The sequence below is a fragment of the Cavia porcellus genome, unplaced genomic scaffold (genome assembly GCF_034190915.1).
Source record: "Cavia porcellus strain 051 isolate PalLab524CR breed Dunkin Hartley unplaced genomic scaffold, mCavPor4.1 scaffold_22, whole genome shotgun sequence".
Classification (NCBI taxonomy): Eukaryota; Metazoa; Chordata; class Mammalia; order Rodentia; family Caviidae; genus Cavia; species Cavia porcellus.
Window position 1 is genome coordinate 4,874,638 of NW_026947505.1, and position 14,615 is coordinate 4,889,252.

The 14,615-nt window shown below is 37.7% G+C and overlaps 1 protein-coding gene and 1 pseudogene across 1 annotated transcript; both read left to right on the plus strand.

Moving 5' to 3' along the window:
* The first annotated feature begins 698 nt into the window (after window positions 1–698).
* LOC100715779 (olfactory receptor 2M3-like) lies at window positions 699–1,639 on the plus strand (annotated as a pseudogene).
* A 9,348-nt stretch (window positions 1,640–10,987) lies between these two features.
* On the plus strand, window positions 10,988–12,053 carry LOC100715498 (olfactory receptor 2M3-like). The gene has a single exon (XM_003465646.4). The coding sequence runs from the start codon at window positions 10,988–10,990 to the stop codon at window positions 11,924–11,926; it is 939 nt and encodes a 312-aa protein (XP_003465694.3). The 3' UTR covers window positions 11,927–12,053.
* Window positions 12,054–14,615: the final 2,562 nt, after the last annotated feature.

Consider the following 14,615-nt stretch of genomic DNA (forward strand, 5'->3'; position numbering starts at 1 on the left):
AGCCAGCTTTGCTGCTCACTCACAGACTTTGACACTGTGCCCCAGCCCTCTCCTTAGAAGAACTCTCCAGAAAGGTGTCCTGTACCAGTGGCTCAAGGTCACCCCACGATAACATCCCCCTGCTGTGACAAATCTTCATTATTAACAATATTATTGCTCAGTGGTTTCTGACTGCTAATTTCTCAAATTCTTGGAATTTGTCTAATTTTGTCTTCTTTCCACTGGTAATCACTGCCCTTTATACTTGGCAGAAAAAATCCACAAGTAAAATAGAGTGAATGTGGAGAAATTCGATAAACGGATTCCAAGGAAAATGAAACTGCTTTCTCAGAATTTATGAATTAGATGATGATTAGGAAACTGTGAAAGTACTAACAATGATACCACTCGATTTAACTTGTCCCATAAAGAGGATTTTACAACTTCGGAAAATTTCCCACCTATTGTCACAAAACCTACTTTGTCTGTTAAATAAGCAATTCACATTTAAAAATCACTTCAACCCAAACACTAGGATCACTATCAATCATCTATAAATAAAAGAACAAGTCTGTATCTTTATAAATGTCTTCCTGATTTACAGGTACTTCTTGAGACATAGTGGTCTGAGAAATAAAAATAAATGAAAAAACACAATATTTCTATGACAGAATTTTACACACTTGTTACACATTCTCTCCACAGTAACTCCATTCACCATGGCCTGGGAGAATCAGACCTTCAACTCTGACTTCATCTTGCTGGGAATTTTTGATAACAGCCCCACCCACACCTTCCTCTTCACACTGGTCCTCACCATTTTCACAGTGGACTGCGTGGGGAACACAGCCATGGTTCTGCTCATTTACCTGGATGCACACACCCATGGACTTCCTCCTCAGCCAGCTCTCTCTCACGGACCTCATGCTCATCTGCACCACTGTGCCCAAGATGGCTGTCAACTTCCTGTCTGGTAGAAAGTCCATCTCTCTGGCAGGCTGTGGGACCCAGATCTTCTTCTATGTGTCTATTTCTGGAGCTGAGTTTTTCCTGCTGGCTGCAATGGCTTATGAGTGCTATGCTGCTATTTGCCACCCTGTGAGGTACCTAGTCCTCATGAACCAGAAAATCTGTGGCCCTTTGGCAGCTTCCTCCTGGATTCCTGGTTCCATTGATGGTATGATTATTATAGTTGCACTGACCTTCTCCTACTGTGGGTTCCGGGAAATACCCCACTTTTTCTGTGAAGTCCCTGCCTTGCTCACACTCTCATGCACAGACACCAAGACATTTGAACAAATAATGTTTTCCTGCTGCATAATTATGCTTGTCTTCCCTGTAACAATCATCATTGCTTCCTATACATGTGTTATTCTGGCTGTCATCCACATGGGATCCGGGAGAGTCGCCACCAATATTTTGCCACCTGCATCTCTCACCTCACGGTGGTGGGCACGTACTATGGAGCTGCGATGTTCATCTACATTAGGCTTAAATCTGAACGGTCCCTCACCTGGGACAAGATGTGTCTGCCTTCTACACCATCCTGACACCCATGCTGAATCCCCTCATCTACAGCCTGTGCAACAGAGAAGTCAGCAGAGCCTTCATGAAGGTGTTAGGGAAGGGGAAGTCTGCAGAACAAATGGTCTCATTTTAATTTTCATTGTTGTAGAGTTTGCTTACTGATTAAATTTGAAACTATAACTAACACAATTCAGCACCCAAAATGTTTTCACATTTGCACTGAAAAAGTTATGGTTTATACCAAAAGAGTCAAAATTTAATAACTGTACACATGAGCAAGAGATTTAGGCATGGTAAACAGGTTGGACAACAGGGAGTGAGCTTTTAACAATGGACCTCTTGCAAATCACAGATGAGATGACTGCACAGCGAGTTTCTGATGGCCTGGATCTGAGGTCAAAAGCACGTGTAGAAGGCAGAAGCCAACGTCTTGACAGGCACTGTCCTCTTGGTTTTTTCATGACCCCTTCTGCCTATAGGGTATATCTTCTTTACTATTCATAACTCTTCCTCCTCCTCCTCTTACTCCTTCTCCTACTGCTTCTTCTTCTATTCTTCAGTGCTCTTTTACTTCTTTGTCTTTCTTTATTTTTCTTTTTCATTTCTTTTTTTAAACATATGTACACATTGAATTTCTACATTTGTTGGCTGTCCCTATCCACTTCCTGACACCAAAAGCCTGGAAAGGATCACTGGCCATCACGCCATCCAATAACATACACATCTGTTGGATAAATATTTGATTTTTTTTTTGTAAAATTCAATGTGTTGTTACAAGTTAAGTATTTGTAGTATGAGGAAGTATAGAGCTATAGACTTTTAAAAATATTAAGTATTTATTATCGCACAAGATATATAGTCCCATAACAGTAGCCCATTCTATGGTGTGTTTTTAACATATAGTAATTTTATTTACAGTGAGCCAATAATTTCCATGAGTTTGACCCTGTGACAGTGATCATCTTGTTACAACAATCAATGAAGCTAATTATGCGGAAAGTTATTCAGACACTTATAAGACCATATTATCACTAAAACACAAAATTATTGCGTGTGGAAACTGAATTTTTTCTACAACAGACAGTGAGTTATTCCATGATGCTGCACATTTATTTCCATATATATAGAGAGAAAAATCCTCTTACTGTTGCTGAAAATTGAACTAATGCACCCATGATGGGTTAAGTATGGAGATTCTTCAAAATCTGAAAACAGAAATTTGCTTTAACCTAAGTATTGGGCACATCCACAAAGGATGAAAGGTAACAAACCATAGTGAGGAATGCACATCCTTATTACAGCAGCAATTCACAGTAGATTAACTTATGAAATAGACTAGATGTGTATCAACAGATCAAAGAAAAGAGAATATATATATATATATTGGTACCACGAATCGAAAGCACAACTTTGCACTTGCCAAGCATGCGCTTAAGCCACTGAGCTAAGTCCCTGGCTGAAAATTTTATGTATACACACAATACTATATTTTCAGCAATAAATAAGAATGAATTCTGTCATTTCTAGAAGTATGAAACAGCATGATTATTCTAAGTCAGACTCAGAGAGTCAATTATACTTTTGCTTATGTTTGAAAAGCCTAAAATACTAATAAATTAATAAAACAGAGGACCAAGAAACAAAACTAGAAATTCACTCTTCAAAATAAGAAAATGGGTGCAAGGAAGGGGTAAAAAGGTAACTGTGATTAGAGGGATTGAAGGTGAACTAGATATGTTTTATGCACGAGCCAATTTCCAAACACAAATGTCATTATTCCATAATATAAAAGAATAAAGAACTCATATTAATTTGAAATTGTCTGTATTTATTACAAAAATAAGATAGGTAATAACTTTTCAAACATTAAGTATGAAGCCAAATAAATAATGAATTTTCCCATATATTTGAGGAAGAAATTTTACCAATTCTGTATACACCCTTCTAGAAGATATAAACATGAAGCATAATTATTAACTGATTTACTCTAAAAAATTACTCTAGTTCCAGGAAACCATTGGGTATTAAAAATATTTTAAAGACCAAAATATGTAATAGATATTGTGAAATAGAAAGAAAATGTTCAAGTAGGAAGGAAAACTGGGAAAGAGGAAGAGGAAAAGAAGGAAGAGAAAAGGAAAAAATGAAGAAAGAAGGAAAAATTGGAAACAAATCTCTTGCAAATAAGGAAGAGAAGAGGGATTGAAAGGAGAGTTGGGAAATGGGAAAAAAGAATCAAGATATATCATTTGCAAGTATAAATTTCCTGAGATGAATGTGAACATCATGTGCATCTAAAAGGTACCAATACATTTAATTAATTAAAAAATAGAAAAAGTAAAATCAGAATCTCATGAATGTTAAGAGTAATATTCACAAAATATTAACAAATTCAAGAACCTCAATGTTTAAAAATTTTATACAATGAGGGCATAGAACATTTTTTTCCAAACAAAACTGGATTAGCATTTTAAAAATTAAACTAGGTATTTTATTCTCTTACCTGGTTACCAAAATATACATGGACACATTAACACATATGAAGTAAACTGACAAAATTGAACATTAATTAATTTAAATACTTTCAGTAAACAAGGAACAGAGGGATTGCAACTTGGTAAAGATAATATGCAAAGAATTGAGAATCTTGTGTTTTGATGAAAAACCTAGACTACAAGTAAAATAATGGGAATGCAAAGATATCTGCTCTCATTTCTTTGTACTATCATTGTTCTGAAACTTTTCACCAATGTAAATAGGCAATAATATTAAATAAAGTTAAGCATTCTGGAAGGAAGAAAAATAAGGGTTCTAGTCACAGATATTATTATATCTATATAAAAATACATGGAGAACAAGCACAAAGACAAAATTCTACTGTATTCAGTAATTTATAATTGCAAGATTACAATTTGTTTCTAGATAGTACCAATAAACTGGTAGAATTTGAAATTAAAACCACAGTATCATTTTCATTAATATAAACCAAAATGCAATACTTAGGTAAAAATCTAGCAAAATATAAACATCCATATAAGAAAATGACAAAACTCAAGATACACAAAAATGAAGTGAGCAAATAAAAGTTTATTCCCAGTTCATGGACAGGCAGGCTCAGAACTGTCAAGATCCTAGCTGTCCGTTGCCCAGACTGGGCCAGAGCGTGAGATTCTCCTGGACGCATGTTTTCTGAGACTGTTACATTTATAAAGGGCGCATCTGGAGGGCTGAGCACAGGGCTGATCCTGTGGTTATATTTGGGCTGATCCTTGAATGGATTCTGAAGGAGTTTCTCATTCTCTCTCTCTCTGTCTCTCTGTCTCTCTCTCTCTCTGTCTGCCTCTCTGTCTGTCTCTGTCTCTCTTTCTCTCTTCCTCACACACACACAGTAAATTCGTGTGGCTAATTCATTTTACCTCACACTGTCAAAGATTCATACAATTAAGTTTTATATGGGTTAGTTGAACTATCCAAAACTGTGTTTTGGCCAAAACACATTATATTAAGTGACTGGCTTGCCATGCATTAGTGGTCCAAACCGTGTTGTCATAGTATGTCTATCAGTCCATCATCTATATATACACCTATAACATATCTATAATAGATGTATACATAGGTGTATACATCTGTTATCTAGCTATTATCACTCTATCAATATATTTAGGTAAGATATTTTTTAAATGTCTTATTTTGGAAAAATGTTAAGTCACAAAGGTATCTGTGGGACACTAGTGTGATGTGGAAGCCCAAGTTATAGTATATAATAATAAATATGTGAGAAAAAATAACATATTAAAAGGTAAAAAATATTATTACATATTTCAAAGAAAGCTTGACCACCACATAGCTATAAACAAACTCCTACTTGCACACAGCTGTGTGTGAAAATGCATGCACAGGTGTGCTGTCAGGAGCATTATGTGGAGTGGTGTAAGCCAGGACATGTGAGTCTTTTTGCTGTGTACTTTATTTATTTATTTATTTATTTATTTATTTATTGTCTTTTTCCTTTTTATCGGTACCGGGGATCGAACTCACGACCACCTACTTGCACAGCAGGCACTTATGCCGCTAAGCTAAATCCCCAGCCCCATGCTGTGTACTTTATAACAGAAGTTGAAGATAGCAGTAAGATGACTGGTAGAATCAGAAAAAGAGTGGAATCAGGACCCACAGAAGGCAAGCTTGCCACAGCAGGACTGGCCTGCGTGCCTTAGGCCCACATGTGGAGGAGTGAGTTAATGGCGACCCAAATGATACCACTGATCTGCCAGCGTGAAAATCACTGCTGAGCTTTGACAGAGTTATGTTTACAGGTAAATATGGCAACACTTTGAGGTGTATACTTAAGCTGAAAATGAGAAGTCCAAGTGCCTGATTTCCCCGTCAGTTTATGGCGTTACAGACAGTTTGAAAATATGAGGTTTTAAGAGGAGTTAACATGGAGTCCTAGTATACGAATAAACCAGGAGACAAAAGAAAACATAGAGTTTTTTGTATTATTAATCAATAAAACAAAATGACTCATTTTACAGTTTAAATATTGAGTTATATTTTCAAGTGTGAAAGTAACTTACATGAATTCCTAGGAGAAAAAGTGATGATAGCACAGAGTACTATTATAATTGAAGACAAGGGATAGGAGATCCCTGGGGGATTTAGAAATTAAATCACGTGCAACTTAGTAAACTTGGGCTGTGAAGATCTGCTGGAAACTTAAACATTCTCAGCTGTACTGCAAGGAGCAGGTTCCACTGAAGACATTCAGGTGGGTGAGACTGCGAGAGATGCTGAGGAAGGCATCCCAAAATACTTAGGTGCTATGGGCATTCCGGAGTCAACCAGAAAGTAAGGGAACCATGTTGCATTTAAAAGTAATGTATGGGAAATTTTGGTGTTTTAAATTTCTCCAGATAGTCACGTTTGTCCTCACTGATCTGCAACGCACCCCTTGATAGTCGTTAATAAATTCAATGGTATGCTTTTCCATTAATTACAGTTTTATGGTTAAATGAAATAATGCCTGTGTAGTGGACATCGTCTATTTGCCACACTTTCCACCTTCTTAAGGATCTGGTGGCTTCCCCTGTGTGTAAACTTCCACTGTTCAATAGCATGGAGAGAAAGTATATATGCATTAAGCATAAAAATCAACAATCAAGGAAGAAAAACAGAACTTTCTCAGCATATTTGCTACTTAGGAACAGTGGGGAGTTTTGTGGAATTTTCAAAAAGCGACTAGATGAGTGTCAGCTAGACTTGAGTATCAGCAGTACTATTAATTTTGATAACTTATACCATGATACACATGATTTTATGAGTGATTTTAAGAATCAACTTATCCCATTTTTAAAACTACCCTGTGAGAGATGAAGAAAAAAAAATCTCAGAGGCATTACCTCATTAGGGTGGTAACAGGGCACTGTCTAAAGGTTTAGGTGTTTGGTATTCCTGTAGAACAGGAATAGAAGCCATGTGTCTTCTCTGAGTTTGATGTGTGCAGTTTGATATCCACAGAATAGAGAAAGAAATAGAGTAAGGTGTGTGTGTGTGTGTGTGTGTGTGTGTGTACACATACACGCTCTATGTGTGGGAAACGGAGCCATGATTTAAAGGGCTGCAGAAGATTAAGAAAGACTTCTGAGAAGCCCAGTTCACACTTGGACATCATGGAGCATTTTAATATCAGTGAGGCCTGATGATGCAACCTTACAAGGCCATGTGTGGGAGGCTGAGGCAGGGGAACTGTAAATTTGAGGCCAGTTTGGAGATGTAGCAAGATGGCCAGGACAGGGAGAGGGAGAGAATGAAAATCTGTAAAATGCATAAGAAGTTCACAGGGTTGACTGGGAAACAGAACAAATGAGTTGAAATATGCAGATGCTTGCAAATCTCTCCAAAACACCTCATGAACAAAATTTGCAAGTCAATGGTCTGCCATGGAAAACTTGAGACAACAGTGTTTGCAAGGGGTGGAGTGATCGATCTACTGGGGCCTTGGGAGAAGACGGAAGCCACACAGCAGGTAGACTGAAGAATGTGGGGTGCTCTGTTCATAATCTCTAGGGTGCATGAGCAGCCCTTCTTGTCAACATGTGTGAGAGCTCTCTTCACAGGCGTGCATTTGGGGAAAGCCAAACTTTCTGCACCGGTCGTTTTGCAAGCCACCTTTATCTGTGACCTTATGTCTGGCTTGTTTGTTTTGGTTTTTAATCTTTGATGGTGAGAGAGCAAAGGTGTAGTGTTGCCTGTCTGAGCAGGAACAGGGACTCAGTAATCCAAATCAGCACCTTGCCAATGCTGCTAGCTCATTCCTCTTCCCTCAGCCCTTTATCCTCTCAGCCTCTGCTCCGCTCCAACATATGTTCTTTCACAGCAAAGTGTCCTTCAGCACCCTGCTGCCGTGAGCTGCCAGCACCATGCCTTTCTTCTCCTCCCGACCTCACTAGCTTAGAGTTCCCTTCCCTCAGAGTATCACTGCGACAGTATTATATCCTCTGATTAATCAAGGTCGATTGAACTATTTAGCTAAAGTGTAACTCATTATAATGTGGTAGAATAAAAAAGGCTATTAACCTGAAGAGACCAAGAAAGCTCGTTCCATCTGCTGCTTCCCCTCCCCTTCTCCCTTCAAATCCAACTAGGTTAAGTTTTAACTTCCTAAAGGCCATAAAACAAAGGCCTGAGGTAATAGCTCCTGACATCCTGGGTCTTCCCTATCCAGAAGCCCCATCACAAATTGTGTTAATTGCATCAGATTGTATTAGATTGTACATTCTTCACAAAAATAGCTTCGTTTATATCATAGTAATACCTGTAACTTGGTATTGTATCACAGTAATACCTGTAACTGTAAATGTGTGTCTTCCTTTTTCTCTGGGTAAAAGATTGATATGTTAATCAATGCTCTCTTCTGTAAAGAATTGTAAAATCTTACCCAATTGATATGCTAACCATTGTTGCCCTCTACAAATAGAAAGGTTGTGGTGCTAAAGTAAGGTAATTATGTCAGGAAACTCAGAGATAAAGTCTGCTGACTATGCTAATCAAGATTGGGAAGTATGTCAGAACCAAGCCACACAGGAGCTAGGTGACCTAAAAATAAGCTGTGCAAAACAAGACAGTTAATCAACTCTGACCCACTGGTCGCCCCTCATGATCTGACCAATCACAAATGGACAAATCACCAACTGTTTCTGCTCTAACTGCTATGATTGGCTTCTGTAACAACGCTTGCTTTGCGGTTTTAATCCTTAAAAACACCAGCCTTGCCTCAACTCGGGGTTCTCTCTGTTTCCACCTATTTGGAGAACCCCGTGTACACGGAATAATAAAAACCCCTTTGTTTTTACATGAGAGTGAGGCCCTTGGAGTCTTCCTCGCGACACCGGTCTAACAAACCCATAGTAGAAAGGTTTAGTAAAATTCATGATATGGACAGACTTGTGATAAACTTAATACAAAATGAGTGGAGTAATGATGTGCATTATTGTAGGTGCAGAGATCTAACACCTACACCACCTCTTCCTTTATTATATCTCTATGTAAATGCATTCTTTGTGAATTTGAAATTTAACCCTGGACCCAATATGGGCTAGGCAAACACTCTACTAGTGATCTACACCACAGCCTTATTGTTTGTCAATTAAAAAGAGATATATGACAGTAAAAGTAATGAAAATAAAATACAGTTAGCAGGTTAGCAAGGTTTCTAAAGGTTTGATAGTATACCTACTGAAAAATTAACCAGCACAGGTTAAACTTATCTACATAATAGGAGCTTAGTTTGTTGTAAGTACTGAAACCACAAAAAGTCTTTTATAGAGCAATGGATGAGGGATTCAACATGTAATGAGTTACAACTGCATTGCTGGTGTGGTCACAAAATTTGTGATTGCTGCACAGATAAATAATCAGGGAAAACAAAACATTTGTTAAAAGATGCCAGTGGACAAGAAATGAATGAAACCAATGATTTGTCTTTGAAATAGAGGCACATAAAAGAAATAAAATAGAGAATAAAGAAGATGCTACATTAACCAAGATGATATTCATTTTTATTATTAGTGATGAAGACAAACCCACGTTCTTTCTAATAGTAAGCATGTACCCTAGCACCGAGATCCACCCAGCTCCCCCTGTAATACTCTTACAATGTACTTTGGAAAAGAAACTGAAAAAGTGATATTTTTAGATATAATATTCTAGATAAAAAACCATTTTATTACCTCCAACAATATTTCATTTCTTAAGAAATGTACAAATTAAGAAATGTACAAAATAATGTTTTGAATACTTCGTGATTTCATTCTTTGCAACTCCTTTTAATATGGATATTATCCATATCCCAATTGACAGAGAGGAACGTGAGCCTCAGAAAAACTCCTAATTATCTGACTACAGAGACAAATAATCTGTGGAAGTCTAAATTAGTATCCTCTTGAATCAGAATCTTCAGGGAAATCTGGTCCACTAGCTTATCTCACAGATATACTGGATTTAGCCATGGAATGAGAAGAAACATCTTGGTGAGGGTCTTCTGCCTTCATGACTCACAGGTAGAAGAAACACATGTCAGATAACACACTTCTGGGAGCTCACATTCTCTGCTTACCTGATATTTGACTAAACATCTTATTTTACTTCATCTATTTCTCTTTTCCTCTAAATTTGTTGGAGTTATAATTTTATTATTATTATGTGATGATGATGTGGTATGTTCAGTTCCAAAGGAAATGTGGAAAAGTCATGGGATACCCAGAAATGCAGGAGTGTTTTAATAATATTAGTATGATTAAGAATGTATTATCCAGCTACTGTATGGTTTGCATCTAAAATGTCCTCCAAGTGGTACATGCATTAGAGGCTAGGCCTCTGGCAAGTGCTAAGAGGATGGGGCACTGACTGAATCTCTCACTGGACTGGTCTCTTGTGTGCTAGGAGGTGGCTTTGGGATGTAGGAAGGGGTTTGGGGCACAAGCCCATGATTTGTAAAGACTCCCTTGGTTCTCTCTCACATCTGCTTCTTGGCCACCACAAAGTGAGTGGCTTTCCTGCATCAGGCCCTATTAATATGGTGTGTCTCATTAGATCAAACTGAGTGGAAGCTGAAAAAAATTGAAAACTTAGTCACAATGAGCACTTTCTTCTGTTAGTTTTCTTTGTCATCCACTAGAAAGGAGACTGTTAAAATGTTTTAGTGGACTCATTATACAAACTGCATTATATGACTTGGTAAAACTCCGAGTTCTACTAGGAAACTTGCTTTCCTTGTTAGCTATGTAACTGGATTTAAGCTTATGTCAGCTGAAAATAAACCTTATGTGCTCATTTACAAATAAAATTTTGAGAGCCAGAATCACAATTTTCCTATGCATAAATAATTTTTGGCATATATATGTAAGAGGGAAATCTTTGTCATTTCCATAATCTATGCCTGTCAATTCTTAAAAGTTGTGTCTCCACAGTAAAAATATTCACCATGGCCTGGGAAAATCTGACATTCAACTCTGACTTCATCCTCATGGGAATCTTTGATCACAGCCCCACCCACACCTTCCTCTTCACCCTGGTTCTGGCCATCTTCACCGTGGCCTGCGTGGGGAACACAGCTGTGGTTCTGCTCATCTACCTGGATGCCCAGCTGCACACATCCATGTACTTCCTCCTCAGCCAGCTCTCCCTCATGGACCTCATGCTCATCTGCACCATTGTCCCTAAAATGGCTGTCAACTTCCTGTCTGGCAAGAAGTCCATCTCTCTGGCAGGCTGTGGAGCCCAGATCTTCTTCCATGTGTCCCTGCTTGGAGCTGAGTGTTTTCTACTGCCTGCGTTGGCCTATGACCGCTATGCTGCCATTTGCCAGCCTCTAAGGTACCCAGTCCTCATGAGCCAGAAAATCTGTGGCCTCATGGCAGCTTCCTCCTGGATTCTTGGCTCTAGTGATGGAATAATTGATGTTGCAGTCACACTGACTTTCTCCTACTGTGGGTCCCGGGAAATACCCCACTTTTTCTGTGATGTCCCTGTCTTATTCACTATCTCATGCACGGACACCAAGACATTTGAAAGGATGATATTTCTCTGCTGTGTGATTATGCTTGTCTTCCCCATAGCAATCATCATTGCTTCCTACACTCGTGTTATTCTGGCTGTCATCCTCATGGGATCTGGGGAAAGTCACCACAAAGCTTTTTCCACCTGCTCCTCCCACCTCATGGTGGTGGGCATGTACTATGGAGCAGCGATGTTCATCTACATGAGGCCCATGTCTGAGTGGTCCCCAACCAGGGACAAAATGGTGTCTGCCTTCTACACCATCCTAACACCCATGCTAAATCCCCTCATCTACAGCCTGCGCAACAGAGAGGTCAGCAGAGCCTTCCTGAAGGTTTTAGGGAAGGGAAAAGCTGCAGAATAAATGGCCTAATTATTATTGCTATAGAATCTGTTACTGATTAACTGTTAATATTTAACTGACAAAATTCAACATAAAACTTACTAATAGTCTTTACGAAAGTGTTCTAGTTTACACAAAAAGCCTTAAATTGAAAATACCATTCAAATTATAATTATCAATAAATATTCATAACCACAGGGTGCAGAAATGTATAATTTCAAAAAAAACAACCCTAAACATGAGATGTCCTTCACAGTACCTCATTCACTTGTGTGTTTTAATGTACAGCAATTTAACATTTTCTAGTCTATAATTTCCAGTAACATGACATTATACCTGAAAATGATCAACTCATAGAACAAATAATCTGGTGGTTCCCATTTGTGGGATGCAGAGGTAGAAAAAGGAAGTCACCAAAAAGCAAGTCCTCCCTGTGAATCAGTACCATTTATGGGCCACTGGGGGTACAGCCCGACCTCATCTTTCTCCAGTGAGTCAGTGCCATTCGCAGACTGCAGAAGAAAGGAACAAAAAATCACCAAGAAGCAAGCCCTCTCTGTGAATCATGTGCAGGATGATTTAAATCATGACCTTCTGGTATGCAGGATGGGGGGATAAAAGAGCCAAACACCACTACACACACACCAAGTAAGCAACCAGCTTATCAGGGAGAAACAGGCTGCGATGATAAGTATTGAGGTGAAATACAATTTCATTCCTTTGGTGTTGCACTGACTTTGCAGGTCTAGGGCTGGTAGTCTGACCATCAATTCAAAGGATGGTAGTACGCAGTGTGGCATCTACGGGGGAATCTCCTTCTGAAGGTGGTAGCCATTATTAATTGCCTATTATCTTCTTTTGAAGTCCTATATCATTCTCATTATTTTGTTGGATTTGGTTTTATTCTATTTTGTTTTGTTTGATTTTGTTATATCTGATAGCATGGGCAACTATTTCAAAGATAACAAGATAGCAAGATATATTATGGTAGCCATTTTGAATTTACTATTGTCTTGTTTTGAAATCCTTTATTGTATTCATTGTTTTGTTTTTATTGATTCTATTCTGTTCTGTGTCTGAAGGTATCTGTAGCTATTTTGAAGACGAGGCATTATCATAACCATGGTTGATTTCCTATTGTTTTGAAGTCCTGTGTCACACTGGTTTGTTTCGATTGGCTTTATTCTCTTTTATTTGGCTTGATTTATTCTCTTTAAATAAAAATTTTAAAAAGATAATGAAAACTTGTAATTTATGGGTGAAAAAGACACTACAATTCTGCTATATCTCATGTATAATAAAGAAATTATTAAAATATATTAAACAGGAGAAATACAAATGGGAAAAGTGGGTTCAGGAGAAGAGGTGGGTGGAACCTGATTATGAGGCTCTAAATAAGGATGAGGGGAAGGGGTCAATGAATTCAATTTAGTGCCAGTTCTGATTGAAGTTTGGAGAAATACAAGAAGCTGCTGCTAGTATATACTTAAAAGCAGAATGATAAACTTCAAATAAAATCTGAGGTAAGGCATTGAATTTTTAAAAGCCATCCAAAATAAGGTGACATGTAGAAACAAAGAGCTAAAATATTTTGAAAGAATTTAGAGATTAAAGAACAGTTCAGTTTTACACAATGAAGTCAGTGCTATATGGAAGATATACATGCATTACACATGAATATTTAATAAACATATATACGGACACTAAATATATATATTCACAACTAGGCCAGGAACATACAGATTGGAAAAATCACTCAAAACAAAAATCTGTAAGTGTAGATATAAAGGTTAAAAGAGATTTTCCTTAGTATATTTTGTCCAAATAACTTGTCATTAATCTGTATATTTGAGAATTAAACTTATAGTGACTCATAAGAAAATAAATGAATCTGAAGCTGATAAAATAAAAGAGGGATAGAAGGAAAAGGAAACAATTTTGGATATCTTATGTACATATAACAATTTTCCACTATGAATGTAATTTTATCTACTACAAATGTGTGCTAACACAAATTATAAAAAGAAAATTGTCAAATTATTCCTATTTGAAAATCATATAATTCTTTGCATGGAAGACATAAAAACTACTGGGATAACTTCATATCTGATAAACAATTTAAATAAAGTCTGCATGTCAAAAGAAATCTCCAGCATAGTGAAAAGAAAACCCACAAACTGGGAAAAGAATTAAAGAAACTCAGACCTCCAAAATTCAAAGATCCAATCCAAAAATGGGCATCTGAGATGAATACGCAATTCTCAGATGAAATGCAAATGGCAAATAAATACACGAAAACATGCTCATCATCATTGGTCATTAGAGAAATGCAAATTAAAACCACACTGAGATACCATCTCACTCCTGAAAGAATGGCCAGGATCAAGAAAACTGACAACAAATGCTGGAGAGGCTGTGGGGAAAAAGGAACTCTCCTGCATTGCTGGTGGGAGTGTAGACTGGTATAGCCTTTGTGGAGATCTGTCTGGAGATTTCTCAAAAAGTTGGGACTGGAAATCCCATTTATTCCAGCTATCCCACTTCTAGGCATATTCCCAGAAGAACTGAAAGCATCATACCACAGTGATATATGTGCACCTATGTTTATAGCAGCACAATTTGTAATCACCAGATCTTGGAAACAACCCAAGTGTCCATCAACTGAGGAATGGATAAAAAAGTTGTGGTATTTCTATACAATGGAGTATTA

Excerpts from the sequence above, each read along its gene's own strand:
- LOC100715498 (XM_003465646.4), top strand. The coding sequence starts at position 10,988 with ATGGCCTGGGAAAATCTGACATTCAACTCTGACTTCATCCTCATGGGA.